Here is a 24856-nt window from a genome sequence, read left to right on the forward strand (position 1 = left end):
GGGGTCGTGGGTGCTGGTCTGGCATACAGTCCCCTAGTTAGTGCCCTCAAGGAAAGGAGTGAAGGGATGAAGGTCAGAGCTCACACCTGGTGTGGTGGTGGTGGCTGTCATCCTGAGGTGGGCGGGAGCCCTGGAGACAAATGATGACATCAGTCTCCAGCTGGCATCTGTCTCTGCCCGGGAACCCCAGCGACCTCTCTCACTGGGCAGCAGTGCCTCCAGCTCACCTGAGCCCTCTCCTTAGGCGCTAAACAACAAGAGCTGTGGTCTCCCCTCACAGACACCTTCAGGAACTCCCCACTGCCCACAGGACACAGCCTGGCCTTTGAAGCCATCGGAGCGGATATGTCCCTGGCTACTAGAACCATACGTGTCCCTACGTTCTGGTAAGGCACTTTTGTTCCTGTATGGCATGTCCTGATCACCTAGTGAAGCCTTGCTCACACTTCAAGATCCAGCTTGGCCGGCACTTCCTCCAGAAAGTCTTCTCTGATCTCCCCAACCAGGACTGACTTCTCCTCATCTTTGCTGGTAACAACACTTAACAAATGCTCAGTATTTCTCTCCCATAGGGGTTATAGACTCTTTGGGGTCATGTCTCATTATTTCTTGCTATCTTTCCCTTCCTTGGCTGCCTGTCTCTCTTTCTTTTCTTCTCTCTTTGTTTTTTCTTTTCTTTTTAAAAAATTCTATTTATTTATTAATGAGAGGGATAGGAGAGAGAGAAAGAACCAGACATCACTCTGTTACATGTGCTGTCGGGGATTGAACTCAGGACCTCGTGCTTGAGAGTCCAATACTTCATCCACTGTGCCACCTCCCGGACCACTCCTTCTTCCTTCCTTCCTTCCTTCCTTCCTTCCTTCCTTCCTTCCTTCCTTCCTTCCTTCCTTCCTTTCTTTCTCAAAGGCTGGCTTTCTCTCTCTCTTTCTTTCTTTCTTTCTTCCCCACCCCCCCCTTATTTTAGGTGGAAGTGCTGGGGATTGAACCCAGGGCCTCAAGCAACATCTCTCTTTTTTTTTTTCCCTTGTGGATGGTGCTCCCATGAGGTGGCTGGGGGACTAGAACCCAGGTCCTTGTGCATGTAAAGTGTGCACTCTGCTGGGTGAGCTCTCTCTCACTGAATCTACTTGTTTTGCATATGGGCACCAAAACCTTAGAAAGAGGACCAAGGGCTGGCTTCCTGCTCTGTGTGTGTGAGTGTGTGTGTGTGTGTGTGTGTGTGTGCGTGTGTGAGTGTGTGTGTGTGAGTGTGTGTGTATGAGTGTGTGTGAGTGTGTGTGTGTGTGTGTGTATGAGTGAGTGTGTGACTGTGTGTGAATGTGTGTGTGTGAGAGTGTGAGTGTGTGTGAGTATGTGAGTGTGTGTGTGTATGTGTATGTGAGTGTGTGTGAGTGTGTGTGTATGTGTGTGTGTGTATGAGTGTGTGAGTGTGTGACTGTGTGTGAATGTGTGTGTGTGAGAGTGTGAGTGTGAGTATGTGAGTGTGTGTGTATGTGTATGTGAGTGTGTGTGAGTGTGTGTGTATGTGTGTATGTGTGTGTGTATGTGTGTGAGTGTGTGTGTATGAGTGTGTGTGAGTGTGTGTGTGTGAGTGTGAGTGTGTGTGTGTGAGTGAGTGAGTATATGTGAGTGTGTGTGTGAGTGTGTGTGTGTATGTGAGTGTGTGTGTATATGTGTGTGAGTGTGTATGTGTGTATGAGTGTGTGTATATGTGTGTGAATGTGTATGTGTGTATGAGTGTATGTGAGTGTGTGTGTATATGTGTGTGTATGTGTATGTGAGTGTGTGTGTGAGTGTGTGTGTGACTGTGAGTGTGTGTGTGAGAGTGTGAGTGTGTATGAGTGTGAGTGTGTGTGAGTATGTGAGTGTGTGTGTGAATGTGTGCATGTGTGTATGTGTGTGTGAGTGTGTATGTGAGTGTGTGTGAGTGAGTGTGTGAGTGTGTATGTGTATATGTGTGTGTATGTGTATGTGAGTGTGTGTGTGACTGTGTGTGTGTGACTGTGTGTGAATGTGTGTGTATGAGTGTGTGTATGTGAGTGTGTGTGAATGTGTGTGTGTGTGTGAGTGTGACTGTGAGTGTGTGTGTGAGTGTGTGTGTGAATGTGTGTGAGTGAGTGTGTGTCAGTGTTAGAGTGTGTGAGAGAGTGTGTGTGTGTGTATGAGAGTGTGTGTGTGTGAGAGTGTGTGTTTGTGTGTGTGTGAGTGTGTGTGTATCTGTGTGACTGTGAGTGTGTGTGTGTGAATGTGTGTGAGTGAGTGTGTGTCAGTGTTAGAATGTGTGAGTGTGAGTGTGTGAGTGTGTGTGTGAGTATGTGAGAGAGTGTGTGAGTGTGTGAGTGTGTGAGTGTGAGAGAGTGTGTGAGTGTGTGTGTGTGTGAGAGAGTGTGTGTAAGAGTGTGTGTATGAGAGAGTGTGTGTGTGAGAGAGTGTGTGTGAGAGTGAGTGTGTGTGTTTGTGCTCCAGGGCTGACAGCACTGAGGGGCCTGACTAGAGCATGTGCAGGCAGGAGAGGGGGTCAGTGAGGGGTCCCAGCACTCAGGATGCAGCACAGCATCCCAGACACCCTCCCATTGCTCCCAGCTGGCTCACAGACCCCCCCCTCAGCACTTGTTCTCAGGATATTTTATATATATATATATATATATATATATATATATATATATATATATATATATAATTTTAATGAGAGACACAGAGAGACCAGAGCACTGCTCAGCTCTAGCTCATGGTGGTGCTGGGGGTTGAACTTGGGACCTCAGAGTCTCAGCCATGAAAGCCTTTTGCAGAACCACGATGCCATCTCCCTAGCCCTCTAAGGAGACTTTTAAGAATATCCATCCCGGGATTCGGTGGTAGCACAGCAGATTAAGTGCATGTGGCGCGAAATGCAAGGACCGGCCTAAGGATCCCGATTCGAGCCCCCGGCTCCCCACCTGCAGGGGAGTCGCTTCACAGGCGGTGAAGCAGGTCTGCAGGTGTCTGTCTTTCTCTCCCCCTCTCTGTCTTCCCCTCCTCTCTCCATTTCTCTCTGTCCTATCCAACAACGACATCAATAACAACAACAACAATAAAAAAAAAAAACAACAAGGGCAACAAAAGGGAAAATAAATAAATAAACAAACAAATAAAAGAATATTCATCCCAGCCAAGAGGCAGAAAGAAACTCCCTGGGAGTGAACGGAGCAGTGACAGGAAGAAGCACTTGGATCTCCTCACAGGCAGGACACACTTCTGTGTGCCCGGGATTTTTACCCCCAGCCCTGGTGGCCTCTCCCTGTCGCCCGCTAGAGGGTGAGGACAAGGCCCTGCTGGGCTTCTGCTCTGGATACTCCTGAGGAGGATGTGGGGCTCCCTCCCTCCACCTCCCAGCACACGGTGAGGTCAGGGGCCAGGGGCCTCCAGGCAGTGCCCTGCAGAGGCCAGTGGTGAGCTTTCGCACCCCGATGATGCTGGAGCTGAGCTCTCTGAGGTCCTGCCCATTGAGGCAGTCACCCTCTTGCAGGGTAGTGGCTTGTGGGTCAGTGGGAGAGCTGGTCACCATGTCCCTTTACTATGAGACCGCCCTTTCTCCCACCCCTCTGCATTCTGGGGGTGTGTCTGGCTCTAGGGCGGGGCAGACAGCACTCACCAGAGGGGCTGGGAGGTGAAACCATCCTCCATTCACTCAGCCTTCCCTCCAGCTTCAAGCTAGAAATAGATGGCGACTTGGCCAGCCCCGCGAAGAAGTGCCTGCCAGCTAGGGGACCTTGGGTGCGAGCGTGTGGATGCCAGCTGTCCGACGAAGACGCTTGGGCATTGCCGTAGGGAGAAACAACACTTGTCCTGAACAGTCACCTTTGTGCCAACCCTCCTGGAGCCCCAGGCTCGCACGCGTTCTCCCATGTCTTTACTTTTTCTTTCCTTCTTTTGTCTTCTTTTTCTTTCCTTCCTTCCTTCCTTCCTTTTTTTTTCCCTGAATATCTTTTTTTATTTTTATTTTTGCCTTATGGTGGTGTGGGGGGATTGAACCTGGGACTTCAGAGCCTTGGGTATAAGAGGTTTTTTTTTTTTTTTCCTTGCATAATCATTATGCTATCTCCCCTGCCCCTTTCTTTCTTTCTTTCTTTGTTTTGTTTTTTCTTTTCTTTCTTTCTTTTTCAATTGGGGGGAGAGGGAGAGAGAGGGGGGAGAGAGCACAAGAAGTTGCACTCAGGGTAAAAGCCCCATCTCCTTCGTTAGATTCTCTCCCTCTCCCTTTCTCTCTTTAAACTTTTGTTTTTTAAAAAAAACTTTTTTTTATTATCTTAATTTATTGAATGGATAGAGAGTCAGAAGTAGAGTGGGAAAGGGGAGACAGAGAGGAAGATAGAGAGAGAGAGAGAGACACCTGCAACCCTACTTCACCACTTGGAAAGTTTTTCCCCTGCAGGTGGGGACCAGGGGCTCGAACCTGCAGACTGTAACATGTGTGCTAAACCAGGTGTTCCACCGCCTGACGCTCTGACTAGAGATTCTCAACTGGGGATGATTCCTGCCGGGAGCTGCTCTGTCTACAGGCTGGTTGTCACAGGGGAGGGCTCCTATGTCCTCCAGGGGACAGATGCCTGGGATGATGTTATGTAGTGACAGGCCACCTTCTAATGCACTTTGTGTGGGGCTGTCGAGTTGCCAGAGGGAGGCGGGTCTGCACAGAGAGGTGTGTTTGAAATATAAAGGCTTACTATGAGAAGGAGAACACAGGGAGTCGGGCGGTAGTGCAGCGGGTTAAGCGCACGTGGTGCAAAGCCCAAGGACCGGCGTGAGGATCCCGGTTCGAGCCACCGGCTCCCCACCTGCAGGGGAGTCGCTTTACGGGCGGTGAAGCAGGTCTGCAGGTGTCTGTCTTTCTCTCCCCCTCTCTGTCTTCCCCTCCTCTCTCCATGTCTCTCTGTCCTATCCAACAATGATGACATCAATAACCACAACAATAATAACTACAACAAGGGCAACAAAAGGGAATAAATAAATAAATATTAAAAAAAAAAAAGAACAAAAAGACAAGGAGAACACGGTTCTTTAATTTGGTGTTTGTGTCCACGGACTCTTGTTGCTACAGTTTATATGTTAGCAGATGACCTGCATGTCTACAAGATGGTTTCACTCACATGTACAATATAAAGAAGTGAAACACATGAATTTGTTAAAAAGAAGAAAAAAATAGAAGGAAGTCAAATTGTTGCTAAGACTTTGTGAAAACTATGATGGTTATCGTTGCAGGAGCAGGGGGTGGGGGGGAGGGAGGCCCGGGGCAGAGATAGGGAGGCTCAGAGCTGCGGTGGTATGCGGCGTGTGTGGCTCTGTCCTGGTAATTTTATGTTCTTCTAATCTACTGTTAAATCACTGATAAAAAATTTAAACAAGAGAACAAAAGTAATCTTGTTAAGATTTTCTTACTGATTATAGGTTGAAGTGATAGCATTTTGGATGTCTTGGGCTAGAATATTGATTGAGATGTGGCCATTAGAAAATTATGGTGGCCGGCAGGGTGGCGCACCTGGTTAAGCGCTCACATTGCAGTCGCAAGGACCCAGGTTCAAGTCCCTGGTCCCCACCTGCAGGGGAAAATCTTCACAAGTGTTGAGGCAGGACTGCAGGTGTCTCTCTGTCTCTTCCCCTCTCTATCTCTCCCTTCCCTTTCAATTTCTCTCTGTTTCTAGCCAATAATAAATAAATAAAATAAAAAAAGAGAAGGCTGGGAGGTGTCAAATGCTGTCGAGCACACATGTTACAATGTGCAAAGGACCTGGGTTCAAGTCCCTGGTCCCCACCTGTAGGGGGAAATCTTCATGAGAGGTGAAACAGGGCTGCAAATCTTTCTCTCTCTCTCTCTCTTTTTTTATATTTATTTACTCATTCTCTTTTGTTGCCCTTGTTGTTTTATTGATGTAGTTATTAATGTTGTCATCGTTGTTGGATAGGACAGAGAGACATGGAGAGGGGAAGACAGAGAGGGGGAGAGAGAGACAGACACCTGCAGACCTGCTTCACCGCCTGTAAAGCGACTCCCCTGCAGGTGGGGAGCCGGGGGCTCGAACCGGGACCCTTATGCCGGTCCTTGAGCTTTGCGCCACGTGCGCTTAACCCGCTGTGCTACCGCCGGGCTCCCTCTTTCTCTTTCTAATAAATAAATAAGTAAATAGAATATTAAAAAGAAGAAAGAAAATTACACATGGCACACGGGGCTCTGTCTGTGACCTGTCCACCTTTTCTGGTGGATGGGGCTGGTCTACACTGCACTGTGCCCTTGGGGGAGGTAGAGACTTAAGTGAGGTGCAGCTGGGGTGGTGTTTGCTCTCTGGAGAGAGGACACAGGGGATGGTACAGCTCTGCCCCTGCCAGAGGGAGAGCGAGCTCCTACCTCCCTCAGTCCCTGCCCCTATATGCCTGGGATAGAGATGTGTGTGGGGGGCTAAATGTGGCCCCCTCTTAATTCCCCGCCCCCACGGGAGGTACCATGCCAATTCTTCAGAGTTGGCACCAAAGTGCCCCATGGACAAACAGGCGGGTATAATGACAGCTGAGGCTTAGGGACCTGGGTGCCCTGGCGCCTGGCCCGCCGCTGGCCATGCCAGGTTCAGGACTGGGGGCGGGGGAGGAGTGGAGGGGGGGGTCTCCCAGCACCCCACTGTTAGGACCCTCAGAAACCACTCCTGAGGTTCACAAGCTGACAACTGAGTGAAGGGGGTCTGGGGTGCTCACGCGGGGGCTCCGTGATGCCAGAGTGGCTGCTGCCTTTGGGAGGGGTGGACGGAGCTGGCCGAGAAGGGCTGCCAGGGCCACGGGAGGTGACAGAGAGAAGTGGGGCTGGGGCTGGGAGGGGCAGGGAGAGTCAGGGTGTGTCAGGTGACAGAATGATTTGGGGTGATAAGCCTGCTTGGCATCGCCCGCTGAGTCAAGGCACAGAGAGGTTAGGGAACCTGCCCGGGTCCCCAGCACAAGGCCAGACTTCAGAATCCAGCAGGTTCTGTCCTTAGCATGCCCCCCACCCCCCAGAATAGAAGGTCCCCACCCACCCTTTCATTCACTCCTTCACATCTCCACACAGAGGGCCATCACTGGATTTGGCTACGTCCTGGGTGATGGTGTGTGTGTGTGTGTGTGTGTGTGTGTGTAAGGGAAGGTAGGGGTGTGTGTGTGTGTGTGTGTGTGTGTGTGTGTGTGTATGTGTGTACCTGACTTTGATCCCCTCACTCCTGGCTTCTTGTCTCCTTTTTAAAAATTCTTTTTATTTTATTTTATTTTTAAAAAACCATTTATTTATTCCCTTTTGTTGCTCTTGTTGTTTTATTGTTGTGGTTATTATTGTTGTTCTTGTTGTTGGATAGGACAGAGAGAAATGGACAGAGGAGGGGAAGACAGAGAGGGGGAGAGAAAGACAGACACCTGCAGACCTGCTTCACCGCCTGTGAAGCGACTCCCCTGCAGGTGGGGAGCTGGGGGCTCGAACCGGGTTTAAAATTCTTTTATTTATTATTATTATTATTTATTTATTTTTACCAGAGCACTGCACAGTTTAGGCTTATGGTGGTACGGGGGGGGGGGGGGGGGGATTGAACCCGGGACTTTGGAGCCTCCGGCATGAAAGTCTCTTTGCAAAACCATGCTATCTACCCCCCACCCCTACTCCCGGCTTCTGTACCCCATTCAGCACAGTTCACGGAGAGAAGACAGGGAAAGGTCGAGACCCACCCAGAGTCGCACACACTCAGCTGCCCCAGGGCGCGGTCAGGGGCAGACAAGTGCCACCAGCACCCTCAGGGGGAAGCCAGGGCCTGAGCACCCGGGGCCAGGTTCTGTCTCAGCTGGCACCCATCTCAGCAGGTCAGGGTGCAGACTCAGGAGGGAAAGAGGAAGGAACTGAGCGCAGAGGGCTCAGTGGCAATGGTAGGGGGTGGTGGGGGAGGCTGGGGGTGCTCTCGTCCCCTGGGGGGACGCAGAAGAGGACCAGGTGACCGTGGGAAAGGATGTGCGGGGCCGACCCAGGAGGAGGGGGCTGTCAGGCCGCTGGACGGGCTCCTGAAGATCTCTGGGTGCAGGGGTGAGGGGTGGGGGGCTGTGTCTCCGGATTAGGGGAAACTCGGGGTGGGGGCAGGATGTCCGCGTCCCCCAGTCGGGGGACTTCTGGACGCGGAGTCTGGGGTCCGGGGTCTTGGGTCCCGGGTCCGGGTTGCGGGGTCTGGGGTCCCGGGGTGCGGGGTCCGGGTTGCGGTGTCTGGGGTCCCAGGTCCGGGGTCCCGGGTCCGGGTTGCGGGGTCTGGGGTCCCGGGGTGCGGGGCCTGGGGTCCCGGGTCCGGGTTGCGGGGTCTGGGGTCCCGGGGTGCGGGGTCCGGGTTGCGGTGTCTGGGGTCCCGGGGTCTGGGGTCCCGGGCTGCGGGGTCTGGGGTCCCGGGTCTGGGGTTCCGGGGTGCGGTGTCTGGGGTCCCGGGCTGCGGGGACTGGGGTCCCGTGGTCTGGGGTTCCGGGGTGCGGTGTCTGGGGTCCCGGGCTGCGGGGACTGGGGTCCCGTGGTCTGGGGTTCCGGGGTGCGGTGTCTGGGGTCCCGGGTGCGGGGTCCCGGGCTGCGGGGTCCGGGGTGTCTCGGCCCTGGGGGAGGGCGCTCACCTGTAGACATCAGTCCAGAGGTAGGTGCCCAGCACGTACACGGCCTCCACGCGGCTCCCGTGCTGCAGCCGCACCGTCCGCCCGCGCTGCATCTTCTCGGGCTGCTCCGGCTGCACCTGCCGCAGGTGAGTGGCTGCAGCCTCCCGGCCGCTGTGGCCCGCGCGCCCTTATCCCGGGCCGGGGGGCGGGGCCTCGGCGGGGCTGACTACGACCTCCTCTCGCAGTGGACCGGGCGCCTGTCCGTCAAGCCTGACCACGCCCCCACCTCGCTTCCGCCCCCTAGTGGTTAATTTTTTTATTTTTAAAATTTAATTGAATATCTTTTTATTTATTTATTTTTTAAATAGAAACTGCAGATGTCCGCTTTCTGGAGTTTAATTTTCTTTCTTTAAAAAAAATTTAAGATTTATTTTCCAAATAGAAACTGCAGATGTCTGTTTTCTGGAGTTTAATTTTATTTTTAAATTTTTTTTTAAAGTTTGTTTTCCCTTTTGTTGCCTTTTTTTTTTTTTTTACTGTTGAATTAGTTATTATTGTTGTTATTGATGTCGTCGTTGTTGTATAGGACAGAGAGAAATGGAGAGAGGAGGGGAAGACAGAGAGGGGGAGAGAAAGACAGACACCTGCAGACCTGCGTCACCTCCTGTGAAGTGACTCCCCTGCAGGTGGGGAGCCAGGGCCTGGAACCAGGATCCTTTGTCAGTCCTTGCACTTTGCACCACGTGCGCTTACCCCGCTGCGCTACCGCCCGACTCCCTGGAGTTTAATTTTCATTCCTTAATCACCACCACTCTACCCTTTTTCAAACCTTCAGTGGCTTCCTTCTAGATATACAGTGTAAGGACGCAGGACCAGATGTCACCGATATGTGGAATCCAGAGATCTGATTTACATGAACTTGCCAAAAAACAAAAAATCCAAACAAAACACAAGCAAGCCAACTGTAAGAACTCTGGTGGTGATCTGTGGGAGGCAGAAAGGTGAGACACAGAACTTTGGTGGTGGGTGTGGTACACACTGTCGTCTTACAATCTTGTATCAAACTATTAATAACAAATAAAAAAGAGAGAAAGAAACTGCAGATGTCCATTTTCCAGAATTCAGCTTTCATTCGTTAACCAGCACCCAACCCTTTTTCAAACCTTCCGTGGCTTCCTTCTAGATAAAGGGTGTAAGGACACAGAACCGGAGTTCTCTCTGGGAACCCCCAGACTAGCCAGGCAGGTAATAGCAACTTGGAGTTTCCACTGGGGGACCCCAGAGCAGGGGGTGCCCTTATCCAGCCAGCCTGGGGGTCCAGAAAGCTCCCTGAAGGGTCGCCCCAGTCTTCTGGAAGGAGAAAGAGGCGTTTGCAAACTAAGAGGAAGGGAAGGGAGGGTGCTTCTGAGCAGAGATAGGAAGCAGATATGGCCTGACTTCCCCTTCACCCTTCAACGATCGTCTAGTGGCCGCTGGAGGGAAGCCCGAGAGAGCCCAGAAGCCCACTGGCTGGAGTGGCCAAGGTGTGCTGGATGGGCAGCGGGAACTTGTCAGGGCTTCCTCAGTGAGGAGTGGCTTGGTGGGATAGCACCGGGGCCATTCTGTCTGCCATGAGTGGAGGTGTCTCCCGGGAGGCCGATGAAGACCCTGGTCAGGGCTGCACAGGTCTGCTAGGAGGGAACCCATCTGAGCAGCGTCTGTTCCCTGAGTTCCGGATGCTCCAGCAGCGGCCTCTGTTTCCGCCTGGGCCAGTGCCTCAGCTGTTCATGTTTTGTGAAGCCTGAGGTGCAGAACACATTCACTGGGTGCCCTGATGGCAGCCCCCCTCCCCACGCCAACAGCAGGCCCGTCTGGCCATGAAGCCAATAGCAGAAGTGGTCACAGCTGTCACTGTCATGGAGGACTGTTCAGAAAATTCAGACTTGCTGGTGGTCCTTGGTGGTGGTGGTGGGGTAGACATGGGGAGACAGTGGACAGAGAGATAGGGCAGGCATGTTTGAGGGGGAGGCTGAGCTGCCAGAGGGCAGGGGTCCCTGTGGGTGTGGGAACTACACCTGGACAGTAGAAAGGAGATTCAGAAGCACCCAGAACTGAGGACCCCCCCCAACCCCAGCCTCCAGGTGTCAGGGTCAACATAGGGTGGCCCACATCCCAAGGCAGAGGAGACAGCCCAGCTGCTCCTGGGGGCCAGGATCTGGGATAAAGGGCAAAGGGCATCAGTATTTTCTCTCAAAAGGGACACACCACAGGGAGAAGCTGGCGACTTCTGACCAGCTGCCTCTTAGTGAACCGTGCAACCAGCAGTCAGTGAGCAGGTGACAGTCAGGTGAAGAATGACAGTATTTCATGCAAGCTGATCCCAAGGTCCCCTGAGGTGGGTTCTTATCTGGACACTGACCAAATTACTTTTTAAACATTTCTGCCTCCACCTCCTCTTCCATTTTTTAAAATACTTTAATTTTATTTTTGAGAGAGATGCAGAGAGACGGAGAGACAGAGAAACACCAGAGCACTGCTCAGCTCTGGCTTATAGTGGTGCAGGGGATTGAACATGGGACTTTGGAGCCTCAGGCATGAGAGTCTCTTTGCAGAACCATGATGCTATCTACCCCGAACTCCTCTTCCATTTTTAAATGAGAGCACCGCTCTGTTGGGGATTGAACCTGGGGCCTCAGAGTCTCAAGCCTGAGAGGCTTTTGCAGAACCCCTATGCTATCTCCCCAGCCCTACTCTCTCTCTTTAAAACATCCAAGGCTGACTAGACCAGCCACACAAACACAGGGTTCCAGCCTATGCAGGGCTGTTGTGATGAAAGCCTCTCAGTGTCTGAGGGTTTAAAATAGCAGAAGTGCTCACAGCTGTCAGTGGATTCAGGGCCGGAGGTCTCATGCACTCTGATGCTGTCACTGCCCTCCTGGGGCCCGGAAGAGCCCCAAGGTCTCTCATGGTGACTTCTGGGGAATGCATCAAAGGGCAGGTTTGAGTCAGGTCAGCTCCTGGCACTGACCATGTCCCACACCCACGGCTCCGGCTGCTGCCCAGCTCATAGCCAGGGAAAGTGGGTGGCGATGAGTTCATCTGAGCTGCCCCCTGCTACGATCCTTTGTGTGTCTGGGTCTCTGTGCTAGTTCTGGGTGGGGTGAGGGGTTACCTGGAGGGTACTCAGATCTTTCCCAACTGCCCTTGAGGGAACTGGCAGCCCATTCAATGCATCCTTCTGCAAGCCATCAAGCAGAAACAAGTGTACGGAGACTAGCTGACGGGGCCGGGTGGTGGTGTGCACAGCTGAGTGCACGTTACCATGCACACAAGTGTACGGAGACTAGCTGATGGGGCCGGGTGGTGGTGTGCACAGCCAAGCGCACGTTACCATGTGCACAAGGGGTTCAGACCCTGCTCCCCACCTGCAGGAGGGAAGCTTCACAGGCAGTGAAGCAGGTCTGCGGTCATCTATCTTTCTCTCTCCCTCTCTCTCTTCCCCTCCCCTCTCAATTTTCCTCTGTCCTCTTAAATTAAAAAAATAACAACAACAGTAATAATAATAAAGGGTGTCTGGAGTGGTGGATTTGTAGTGCTGGCACAAAGTCCTAGCAATAACCTTGGTGGAAAAAAACCAGTGACCTGATCATTGTGGAGAAAATAAAGCAATAAGGTTGCCCATGAGCCTCGGACCAGAGAAGACCATTCTAGATACTTGTGAGTAGGCACTAAAAGGCCCGTCTAGAGGCGGACTGAGGCGCACACTTCCTGAGCTCTTAGCTGTGTCAGGGCGTAATCTAGAGGTTTCACAGCTCTTCGCTCATATAATCCTCTGAACAGTCCTTTCAGATGGGAGCTATTATTGTCTCCACAGAGGCGGCTCCTGACCCAGCCGTGAGAAGAATGACCTTTGGACTTGGCAAGCCTGGGGTCCAGTCCAATCCTGTCCCCTGAGTAGCTGGAGGTCTTTTGGGGGTCTTGATTTCTCACTACGTATAGGAGATTTTACCCGTGCCCAGTCCCCAAGGTTGTAAGGAATAACGAACTCGTATGCGGTGAAACTACACAAACAACCACACCAAAAAAAAAAAAAATTAGAAAAACAGCAAAAAAGTAACAAATCTCTATTTGGCAAAAAATGTAGTTTGCCTTTAAAAAAAGGCATCTACATAAACTGATTGTCAAGACTACTAGGCTATAAAAGTTGGCATGTTAGGGCTCATACAGTAAGGCTCAGCACAGACTCAAGTTTAGCTGATGACACACACACGGCTTATTATTTTATTTTTAAAAATTTTTTATTATTTGTTTTCTCTTTTGTTGTCCTCGTTGTTTTATTGTTGTTGTAGTTATTATTGTTGTCTGTCTTCATTGTTGGTTAGGACAGAGAGAAATGGAGAGAGGAGGAGAAGACAGAGAGGGGGGAGAGAAAGACAGACACCTGCAGACCTGCTTCACCGCCTGGGAAGCGACTCCCCTGCAGTTGGGGAGCTGGGGGCTCAAACCGGGATCCTTACACCGGTCCTTGTGCTTCTCTCCATGTGCGCTGAACGAGTATTTTATTTTTTCCTAGTGATTTAATAATGCTCAACAAGATTGTGGGATAGGGGGTACAATTCCATACAATTTCCACCACCAGAGTTCCGTATCTCAACGGATTTTTTTAAAAACCATTCTGCTGGGGGAGGGGAGGGTATTGGTTCATAGCATACTTGCCGGCACATGAGTCCAATTTCTTAGGTGTCTGCAAGACACTCTGACTCCCAGCTTAGTTTTTCTCCACCGTCAAGGCACAAGGACCCCAATGCCCTCTCCAAGCCTCCTGTTCATTCCCTCCCCAGAGTCCTTTGCTTTGCTGTGAGCACCACACCCAGTCCAAGTTTCACATGTGTTTTTCCATTTTGTCCTTGTTTCTTGCCTTCCATCTCTGAGTCAGATCATCTGGTATTCATCCTTCCCTCTCTTTTATTGTTTTTTGTTTATCTCACTTAACATGATTCTTTCAAGCTCCATCCAAGATGACGCAAAGGAGATGATCGTATCATTTTCTAATAGCTAATGAGTATTTCACTGCATAGACACAGCTCTCTTAGCTACTCATCTCTTGTTGGGCATCTGGGCTGCTTCCAAGTTTGGGTTTTACGACTTGTGTTGCTATAACCATAAGTATACAGAGATCTCTTTGTGTTTTTGCTTCTTTTGATTAAATTCCAAGGAGAGAGGTTGCTGGGGCACAGGGCAGGTCCACTTCTAGTGTTCTGAGAGTCTCCAGGCTGTTCTCCACAGAGGTTGGACCCACTTACATCCCCACCAGCAGTGCAGGAGGGTCCTTCCCTCCTGGCAAACAACATCTTTGCCAAACATTTGTTCTCACTGTCCTTTCTAATATATGACATTCTCACAGATGTAAAGTGGTATCTCATTGTCTTTATTTGCACTTCTCTGATAATTAGTGACTTTGAACATTTTTTTTCTTGTATCTGTCGGCCCCCTTCATCTCTTCTTTCATGAAGATTCGGTCCATTTCCTCTCCCCATTTTAAAATAGGGTGGTTGCTTTTAGAATTTTTTTTTTTTTCTTCACTGAGTTCAGTGAGTGCTTAATATACTGTGGTTATCAGTTCTTTTTTTTTTTTTTTTCTTTGCATTAGAAAGAGTACCTCCCTAATACTTCCTCTCCACTTTTCCAAGCTTTGGGTCCATGATTGCTCAACAATTTGTTTGGCTTCGTATGTTAACTCTCTTTTCAGTCACCAGGTTCCAGGTGTCATCAGGATGCCAGCCAGACTTCCCTGGATTGAAGACCCCACCAATATGTCCTGGAGCTCAGCTTCCCCAGAGACCCACCCTACTAGGGAAAGAGAGAGGCAGACTGGGAGTATGGACCAACCAGTCAATGCCCATGTTCAGCGGGGAAGCAATTACAGAAGCCAGACCTTCCACCTTCTTCATCCCACAATGACCCTGGGTCCATGCTCCCAGAGGGATAGAGAATGGGAAAGCTATCGTGGGAGGGGGTGGGATATGGAGATTGGGCGGTGGGAATTGTGTGGAGTTGTACCCCTCCTACCCTATGGTTTTGTTAATTAATCCTTTCTTAAATAAAAAAAAATAAATAAAAAAAATACAAAAGGAAGGAAGGAAGGGAGGGAGTGGACAGGGCGGGGTGGGGTGGGGTAGATAGATAATGGTTATGCTAAAACAAAATAAATAAATTATTAAAAACAACAAAAAAGAAAATTTATTCCTTCATTCCTACACATGATGCACACTCCAATATGTAGTGTATGTTTCATGAGTATTTAAGAGCAAAAGATATCAAAATACATTTTACCTCGTTAGTCATTTGAGGTTTTTTTTTTCTCTCAGATTTACCTGCTTGAACACATGGTTTCTGAGGTCAGGTTTATGTTCCCTGATGATGCTGAAAAAAATCCAACATTTGCACTGGCTGAAATGTATTTGTTTCCTGAGGCCTGGAGGTTTTTCCGCCTTAACTAATAAAGATGGTGGAGGAAACAGTCCCCTTAGAACCTGGAGAGAACACTATCCTCCTCCCCTGGAGAACTTCCCACTGGGTAGGGTCCTCCCTCTACACCTCTACACGTGAAGTAGGTTGGCGGTGACCCTGTTGATGCTGAGCAGTGCCCTCTGCGTCTGCGCACCTGAGGAGAAAAACGCTCAGGCTTAGCAAGGAACAGGGGGAACAGAGCTTCAAAGACCAGGATATGCGCACCTGAGGAGAAAACGCTCTGGCTTAGCAAGGAACAGGGGGAACAGCTTCAAAGACCAGGATATGTGCACCTGAGGAGAAAACGCTCTGGCTTAGCAAGGAACAGGGGGGAACAGAGCTTCAAAGACCAGGATATATGGACTATGCTCACCTGCAACGTTTTCCTGTAAAATTCCTCTCTCTCTCTCTCTCTCTCTTTCTCTCTGGGTCTTGTTGGCACTGCGAATCCATGGCTCTTGGTGGACATCCCCCCCATTTTATTCTATAGGACAGAGAGAGATTGAGAGAAGAGGGGGAGACAGAGATGGAGAGACACCTGCAGACAGACATCTGCAGACCTGTCTCATGGCTCCTGAAGCGTCCCCCCGGCAGGTGGGAAGCGGGAGCCCCAGCCAGGATCTTTGTGTAAGGTCATGTGCACTTAACCAGGTGGGTTACCATCTGCCCCTTCTGTAAAATTGACAGAACAGAGGCAGGAATAGCCACTGGGGTCGCTGAGGCAGGTTCTCCCACTGGCACATTGGCGGCTCTGACCATTGTCAATCTCCACAGCTCACACCTGCAGTGACTGTCTACAGCTCCACCGGACTGAATGCCAGGGACATAGGGGTCTGACATACACCCATTGGTGTGGCGGTCACAGGAGCAGTGACAGGAACTATAGACGTTTTCACGGTTTCCTCTATGCAGACACAGGTTGGAGGTGCAGGCCGTGAACAGCGGTCACCACAGAGATTCTCAGAAACTATTCTTCCTGGGTCTGTGAGTGAAACCACGGACATTTTCAAAGTAGGAAAAATAAATGCCACTTATTTTTAAAAATCTTTTTGTATTAGTGATTTAATTATGATGAACAAGATTATAAGATAACAGGGGTACAATTCTACACAGTTCCCACCACCTGAGTTCTGTGTTCCATCCCCTCCACTGGAAGTTTCCCTGTTCTTTATCCCTCTGAGAGCGTGGGCCAAAATTCTTTATGGCGAGCAGAAGGTGGGAGTTCTGGCTTCTATCATTGCTTCTCTGCTAGACATGGATGTCAGCAGGTCCATCCACACCCCTGGCCTGTTTCTGTCTTTTCCTAGTTGAGGTAGAAATGCCACTGATTTCTGTTGTACTTGGACAGCTGTGTGGATCCTGTATATTGTTGATTTTGGCCACCCACAAAAATGTCTGTATTTGCCTTCAAAATGGTAACAACTATACTGGTCACAAAAGGTGATTGATTGACTGTCCACTTTCCTTTGCCACCCTGGAAGCCTGGGCCGGGGGTGGAGGGTCTGTCCTGGAAACAGCCACTTGGTACCACACATCTTCGTCAGACTCTGCGTATTAAAAAGTGTCGTCACTCTAACTAAAACAGTACCTTGGCGTCTTGGATCCTACTATGAAGGGTTCAGGCTCTCTGTGAGTAATCTGATCCTATCTGCGCCCTGGTCCTGCAGTGGTTATTAGCTCTTTATCTGGTCTGTCAAGATCTCCTCTTCTGGAGGGCGTCGTGTGCCGGTGCTGGGTCTCTTGGCCGTGCAGAAGCTGTTCCGTTTGGGGTGGTCCTCTTGGCTGCTTTTTGTTTCTGTTTTCCTTGATGTTGGACTCGAGGCTTCACCGTCATCACTGGGGTTATACTGCTCTGAGATGACTTCCCTCCCCCCCACAGAGAAAGAGAGACTGAGATAGAGAGATTCAGAGACAGAAAGACACCATAGTACTGAAGCTTCCTCCAGTGTTTTGGGGGCTGGCCATGAACCTGGGTGACACGCATGGCAAAGCAGTCCACAACTGGGGGGGGGGTTATCTTGCCCTCTAAGTCATTTTAAGTCTTTGGAAAAACAGGTGTATGTGCTATTTTTAAACTCACTTTTATTTTATTTTATTTTTTGCCTGAAGTCACTGGGGCTTGGTGTTGGCCACCACTTGTGGTGGGCATTTTTTCCATTTTATTGAATAGGATGGAGAGAAACTGAGAGAAGGTGGGAGAAGTTAAGAGGAAGTGAGAGAGACACCTGCAGCTCTGCTTTACTTCTCCTGAGACATTCCTGCTATAGGTGGGTAGTGCAGGCTCTAACCAGGTTCCTTGCATGGGTCCTGACACTTAGTACTATGTGCACATAACCAGGTGTGCCATCACCTGGCTCCCTATCACTCACCTTTAGCAATCTGTTAGATGCTTAGAAATGTGTCAGACGTTTTCATTCCTGGGGTTCCACAATTACCCTCTTCACATTGTCCTGAACACCTGAGTTTCCAAATCAAAACTTTATTCTAGGAATAAGGAACTGGTGCAGGGTGTCCCAGCCAGTCAGCCAGGGAGGAGCCTAAACAGGGCTTCCTGACCACTGTGGGGTAGCTGGTTGCACCAGGTGCTAGGTGGGCTGAGACAGGAAAGCAGGTGGGCACTGCACAGTGCGGTCATTTCTATTCTCAGGTGGGAGGGCCAGGGACGGTGCCATGTCCTGTGGTCAGTGTCAGTTCCCCAAAGCCTCTGAAGCAGATGGCACTGCCTAAGACCTTGATCCCCCAAACAGCCATCCCAGAGGGGCCTCCATGCACTGGCTTGGGGCGTGGGGGTCAGGGGAGCACTGCTGTGTACACAGAGGGCAGGTGTCTGAGGAGAGAGCTGGCGGCGGGCTGAGCCCAGAAGGTGAGGCCAGCAGAACATTCCAGACAGAAGGCAAGAGGCTTGTGTGTGAGGTTGGCTGGTGAGGCCCTGACTGTGTGAAGGGCTTGGGGCTTTTCCTTAAAGTCACAGGAAAGCCCCAGAGGACCTGGAATCTTGGCAGTTGCACGGCATGGGCTTTTGCAAAAGCATTCTGGCTGCCATGCGGAGCTGGATTCCACAGGAATTCTGTAAGGCAGCCAGGATGGTGAGGAGATGGGGGCCTGGGCCAACCCAGCCCAAAGCAGAGACTCGGACTCAGGGTTAGGAGCCCCCAACATACCTCCACCAGTTCCTGTACACCCCCCTGGCCCCAGGAGAGCTCATGTTGTTTGCCCACCCCTAGGAAGGGGTCTCTGGTTACTCAGTGGGGGAAAGGCCCTAGGGAGAGGCCACAGATTCCACTTCTGCATCAGCACTGGATCCTGTGAGACTTGTCACTCAGGGGAGGGGACAGGCTGGGTGTGACCTTGTCCCCTTTGTGTAATGGGGGTGAGCTTTCTCATTACACAGCCTCTACAGCAGGTCTCTGGATGTTGTAACATTAGATAATGTTTTAACACAGATGAGAAAAAGAAAACCCTGGGGGCTGGGGTGTTGTAGCGGGTTAAGCACACACATTGCAATATGCAAGGACAGGCCTAAGGGTCCCAGTTTGAACCTCTGGCTCCCCACCTTCAGGGGGAAGCTTCACAAGCAGTGAGACAGGTTTGCAGGTGTCTCTCTCCCTCTCTATCTTCCCATCCCCTCTCAATTTCTTTCTATTCTATAAAAAAAAATTGAAAAATGGTCACCAGGAGCAGTGGATTTGTAGTGCAGGCACTGAGCCCCAGCAGTAACCCTGGAGGCAAAAAGAAGAAGGAGGAGGAGGAGGAGGAGGAGGAAGAGGAGAAGGGGAAGAAGGAGGAGAAGGAAAAGAAGGAGGAGAAGAAGGAGAAGAAGAAAGAGAAGAAGAAAAGAAAACCTGTCTGGTGTTGGGCATGATTTTCAGACCGGCTTCCCTTGCAAGATGTTTTGCTTAAAAAAAAATTCTCAAGAACCAGCCTAGTGCTGTGTGAAGAAGAAGAAGGAGGAGACGAAGGAGAAGAAGAAAGAGAAGAAGAAAAGAAAACCTGTCTGGTGTTGGGCATGATTTTCAGACCGGCTTCCTTTGCAAGATGTTTTGCTTAAAACCAGTTCTCAAGAACCAGCCTAATGCTGTGTGAAGAAGAAGAAGGAGGAGGAGGAGGAGGAGGAGAAGGAGGAAGAGAAGAAGAAGAAGAAGAAGAAGAAGAAGGAGGAGGAGGAGGAGGAGGAGGAGGAGGAGGAAGGGAAGAAGAAAAGAAACCCTGTTTGGTGTTGGGCATGATTCTCAGACCATCTTCCCTTGCTGCCAGGCTAGCTTCACCGGAGAGAGAGACAAGGAACTCGTGGTGGCGTGGTAATATAGTTCTTTATTGATTCGGACACTCCAGAGTCGGTTGTGAGCACAGCGGGTTTAGGCAACATGAAGCTAGCAAAATGGCCACCTCCCGCTATGCACACCAGCCCTTCTCCAGGTCTTCTCCAGGTTGGGACGTGGGAGAGAAAGAGTGAAACCCAGAACAGCCGCGGGCTTTATAGGGTAAAAACGGAAGTGGCGAGTCAGGAACGTGATTGGCTAGGAAAGGGGGTGGAGAAAACAAGGCATTCTGGGAAGGTAGAAGGCTGGCAGGATTAATGTACCCTGCAGGCATGGGTGGGGATCTTTCAGGCAAAACAATGATTATGTGAATAGGCCATAGTATCAAGCAATGCAGGGGAGCTGGCGTAATGCCCAACACCTTGAAAGCTGTATTGCTTAAAACAAATTCTCAGGAACCAGCCTAGTGCTGTCACCCGGGGGTACTGAGGATGAGGGATGTGTGTTCTGTTCTCTCAGCACCCTTCAAAACCTTCTGGGGCCACCACCACTGGTGCCATTTTGGAATTTGCAGAGCAGGTCAGCAGGCTGAGGGAGAGCTGACAAGTGTGCATGTTCTACTTCTGGTGTGAGGTCTGCAGGCCGGAAGCTCAGGCAGGACTCTGGATTGCGATCTTGGAGAAACCTTGATCTTTTCTCTGAGGACTGTCTGCAGGTTGAACGAGGCTTGTCCACAGCCTGGAGGGCAATCCGCTTTACTCAAGGTCGATCGATCTCTGGTTTGTCGTGTCTGAAAAATACCTTCCCAGCCAACATCCAGGTTGACATTTGAGTAAATGACTGGGAGCTATAAGTGTGGCCAAACTGACACATGGAATTCACCACCACTGGGCTAAAAGGCTTGACTCACGCTCCACGGGTCTTGGGCACCTGCCAGGCGTCCTTGCTGTAACCCCGGAACTTGGATTACTTTTTTTCCTCCCTTTCTCATTTCCTTTCTTTTTTCCTTTCCTTTCCTTTCCTTTCCTTTCCTTTCCTTTCCTTTCCTTTCCTTTCCTTTCCTTTCCTTTCCTTTCCTTTCCTTTCCTTTCCTTTCCTTTCCTTTCCTTTCCTTTCCTTTCCTTCCCTTTCCTTCCCTTCCCTTCCCTTCCCTTCCCTTCCCTTCCCTTCCCTTCCCTTCCCTTCCCTTCCCTTCCCTTCCCTTTTCTTCCCTTCCCTTCCCTTCCCTTCCCTTCCCTTTCCCTTTTTTTTGCCTCCAGGTATACAATCTTCTATAACCACCACTTCACAGCCTTTAATATACCATCCACTACTTCCTGAGGTTCTCCATGAGGGGTAGGCATGGTAGTGACTCCCTTGGTAACAAGCCCTCCTGTGTCTATTTCTGCAGAAATTCTGGGTAGCACCAAGCCCCTGTAAGCCTGGCCTTAATATGGTCCCCAGATCTCCAGGGGTCAGTTTCCTTACATGGTACAGGTGTAACATGTGTCTATAATCACACTTAACAATAACTGTGTGAAGACTTCTACTTCTTCACCTCGGGTTAACAAGTATACTTCTAGTAAACCAACTTTACCCAGTAACTGTTTATCGCTCTCAGCTTGCTGTTAATGCCATGGCAACGTCTCGTGCAAGGTTCTCAGCAAACATAGCAGTCGGCACGTGTTCTTGTAGAACCAGAGCTGATGGAGTTATGGGAGAAGGTCAGAACTAATCCGATTACCCAGCTATCAGCATGCCTACACATCTGTCTGTTCTTTTCAGAGAGTGTGGTAATTCCATCAAGGCTTGTTCCGCTGGTCCGGGTTGCCATTCATGGCATGCATTAGTGGGAACTAAGGCAAGTGGTGGCTGTGTGATTAGCAAGACCATTCTGTGCTCAGGACTTGTACTACTCTGGATTGAACAGTTAAGGCAAGTGACAGTCTCATCCTGCTCTTCTGCACCGGGCACATTTGTGCAACTGGACTGTGATCTTGGAGAAGCCTTTCCTTGTTCCCATCCGTAGCAAGCTCTACTCACTCCGGCAGTAAGAAAGAAATGAGGAACCTCAGCATAGGCTGTTGTGCCAGTGCTGTTTCCGCTTATTCAGGCAGCCTCGTGCTGGCCAGGAACGTGAGCGAGTGAGGTGTGAGCACTTGTCCTCAGGGCAGCAACAGCTCTTCGCAGGTCTGACTGCAGGTCCCCTTGGTCTGTCTGCAGCACATCTGCAAGTCCTCCTGTGTACCTAACATGACCCCCCTGTTCTTGACTGGAAAGAGGGCCGAGGCATTCGGCAGCAAGCCCAGGTGGAGACTGTGGTCACTGATGTGACTGATCTGCACAGACTGGCATTACAAAATTTTTCTTTATTGGGGGGTTAATGCTTTACAGTCAACAGTAAATACAGTAGTTTGTACATGCATAACATTTCTCAGTTTTCCACATACCAATACAAACCTCACTAGGTCCTCTGTCATCCTTTTCAGATCTGTAATCTTCCCCTCACCCACCCCAGAGACTTTTACTTTGGTGCAATACGCCAATTCCAGTTCAGGTTCTACTTGTGTTTTCTCTTCTGATCTTGTTTTTCAACTTCTGCCTGAGAGTGAGATCATCCCATATTCATCCTTCTGTTTCTGACTTATTTCACTCAACATGATTTTTTCAAGGTCCATCCAAGATAGGCTGAAAACAGTCACCATTTTTTATAGCTGAGTAGTATTCCATTGTGTATATAGACCACGACTTGCTCAGCCACTCATCTGTTGTTGGACACCTGGGTTGCTTCCAGGTTTTGGCTATTACAAATTGTGCTGCCAAGAACATATGTGCACACAGATCTTTTTGGATGGGTGTGTTGGGTTCCTTAGGATCTATCCCCAGGAGAGGAATTGCAGGATCATAGGGTAGGTCCATTTCTAGCCTTCTGAGAGTTCTCCAGACTGTTCTCCACAGAGGTTGGACCCATTGACATTCCCACCAGCAGTGCAGGAGGGTTCCTTTGACCCCACAACCTCTCCAGCATTTGCTGCTGTTACCTTTTCTGATGTATGACATTCTCACAGGAGTGAAGTGGTATCTCATTGTGGTCTTTATTTGCATTTCTCTGAGAATCAAAGATTTGGAGCATTTTTTCTTTTTCTTATATTTATTATTTATTTATTTATTCCCTTTTGTTGCCCTTGTTGTTTTATTGTTGTAGTTATTATTGTTGTCATTGTTGTTGGATAGGACAGAGAGAAATGGAGAGAGGAGGGGGAAGACAGAGAGAGGGAGAGAAAGATAGACATCTGCAGACCTACTTCACCACTTGTGAAGCGACACCCCTGCAGGTGGGGAGCCAGGGCTTGAACCAGGATCCTTATGCGGGTCCTTGTGCTTAGCGCCACCTGCGCTTAACCCGCTGCGCTACAGCCCGACTTCCTGGAGCATTTTTTCATGTGTTTCTTGGCCTTTTAGATCTCTTCTGTGGTGAATATTCTGTCCATGTCTTCTCCCCCCATTTTTGGATGGGTTTGTTTTCTTATTGTTGAGTTTGGCAAGCTCTTTATATATTTTGGTTATTAAACTCTTCTCTGATGTATATCATGGAAAGATCTTCTCCCATTCTGTGAGGGGTCTCTTGGTTTGGGTAGTTGTTTTTTTGCTGTGCAGAAGCTTTTTAATTTGATGTAGTCCCATAGGTTTATGCTTGCCTTAGTCTTCTTTGTGATTGGATTCGTTTCATTGAAGATGTCTTTAAAATTTATTTCAGAAAAGAGACCTGCAGACTGTCATATTTTAGGGTGGTGTAAAAACCCTGCTGTAGACTTTAACACGCAGGTCTAAACTAGCTATAGAACTGTCCTGTGTATTTCAACAGCATGTTTTGTAGTAACACTTAACCCTAAACATGGTGCTTGAATCTTACTGTTATTTCTTCTGTATCCAGCCCCCTCAATAAATATTTTAAAAAGGTTAAGAAAAAAAAGAAGGAACTAGAAGATAGCTCTCTTGGTAAAGCACACACGTCAGCATGCATGAGGGCTGAGCCTGGAGCACCACATGGGGATTCCAGGCAAAGAGGAAGCTTTGTGGCTGGTGACATAGTGATGATCCTTTGGTCTCTCTATGAGTGACGTCTCTGTCCCCTCTGCTTCTATTTGAGACAGAGAGAGAGAGAGAGAGAGAGAGAGAGAGAGAGAGAGAGAAGAATTTATTGTGGAGGTTGGAATCATACAGGCACGAAGCCCCAGCTGACTGAATATATATATGGAGGGAAAGAGGGAAAGAGAAGGAGGGAGAGAGAGAGAGAGAGAGAGAGAGAGAGAGAGGGAGGGAGAGAGAGAGAGAGAGAGGACACCACAGACTGAAGTTTCTCTAGGGGTTTGGTGAAAGTTGAATCTTGTGCATGGCAAAACACACGTTCGAGGTGAGTTCCCTTGCCAGCCCCAGAGGAAGATGGCTTTGAGAGGTGAGTCTGTCTTCTCAGGTTGCCAGCCCTGAGTAAACCAGGTCTTTCTCACAGCCATGCTTGTCACAGTTAAGTGGCCTTTGATGGTCGGCAGTCAAACCCCGGCGTTCAGTGACAAACCCCGGCCAGTTCAGACTCTTCGAAACCGAGAGCAGGGATGGCGAGTACCTCGCTCATGCTTGCTTCTCCTGGGGGAGCCTTGTGGCCTGGGGCTCTGCATTTGGTGAAGACAGAGGAATTGCTGCATTCCAGAGGACACGGAGAGATGAAAACACTGCTGCTGCTGCAAGCACTCATGACCACGAGAGGGCACCAGAGCCCCATTTTACTAGAAGCAGGACTTTGTCCCCAGACAGGTGAGGGTGGCTTCATTGGTCGGAATCAAGGCTGCCTCTGGTCTCTGTGAAACCTCACTCACGCAGCATCTTCCTTTCCCTTTGGGCAGCTGTCCTCAGTCGGCAGCTGGTGTCAGAGTTCAGAGAGTTCATGGGGCAAGTCCCTTAGTTTGGTGTCCTGGGTCACAGAGCCCACTGGGAACAGAGCTGGGTCTTCTTGCCCTCCCTTCCTCCCTCCCTTCTTCCTTTCCTCCCTTTATCTCTCTTTCCTTGCCTTCAGTACTCCCTTCCTCCTTTCTTTCCTTTAGTTTGTGGAGCTGAGACATGCTTGATTTCACCACTTTGGGCTGCTTTTTCATTCATAGAGAAATAGAGAAATACATACATACGTACACACATACATATATACGTACACACACATGCACATACATACGTACGCACATATGCACACACGTACATACATACGTACACACATATGCACACACGCGCACACAGTACACACATACGTACACACACGTGCACACACACGTACGTACATACATACATACGTACGTACATACATACATGCCATACATACCATACATAATGCTAGAGCATCATTTATTTATTTATTTTTATTATTTATTTTCCCTTTTGTTGCCCTTGTTATTTTATTGTTGTCAGATAGGACAGAGAGAAATGGAGAGAGGAGGGGAAGACAGAGAGGGGGAGAGAAAGACAGACACCTGCAGACC

At 49.7% G+C, this 24856-nt stretch overlaps 2 protein-coding genes across 2 annotated transcripts in view; both read right to left on the reverse strand.

Annotated features, from left to right (window-relative positions):
- PADI2 (peptidyl arginine deiminase 2) overlaps positions 1-8791 on the reverse strand; it is a 74282-nt gene extending 65491 nt beyond the window's left edge. Inside the window, exon 1 of the mRNA XM_007523718.3 lies at positions 8626-8791. Within this exon, the coding sequence (XP_007523780.1) occupies positions 8626-8717 (92 nt within the window). The 5' untranslated portion in view covers positions 8718-8791. The remainder of the gene's footprint in view (positions 1-8625) is intronic.
- ATP13A2 (ATPase cation transporting 13A2) overlaps positions 1-24856 on the reverse strand; it is a 387527-nt gene that overhangs the window by 159346 nt on the left and 203325 nt on the right. The window lies entirely within an intron of this gene.

This window comes from Erinaceus europaeus, chromosome 11 (assembly GCF_950295315.1).
Source record: "Erinaceus europaeus chromosome 11, mEriEur2.1, whole genome shotgun sequence".
Classification (NCBI taxonomy): domain Eukaryota; kingdom Metazoa; phylum Chordata; class Mammalia; order Eulipotyphla; family Erinaceidae; genus Erinaceus; species Erinaceus europaeus.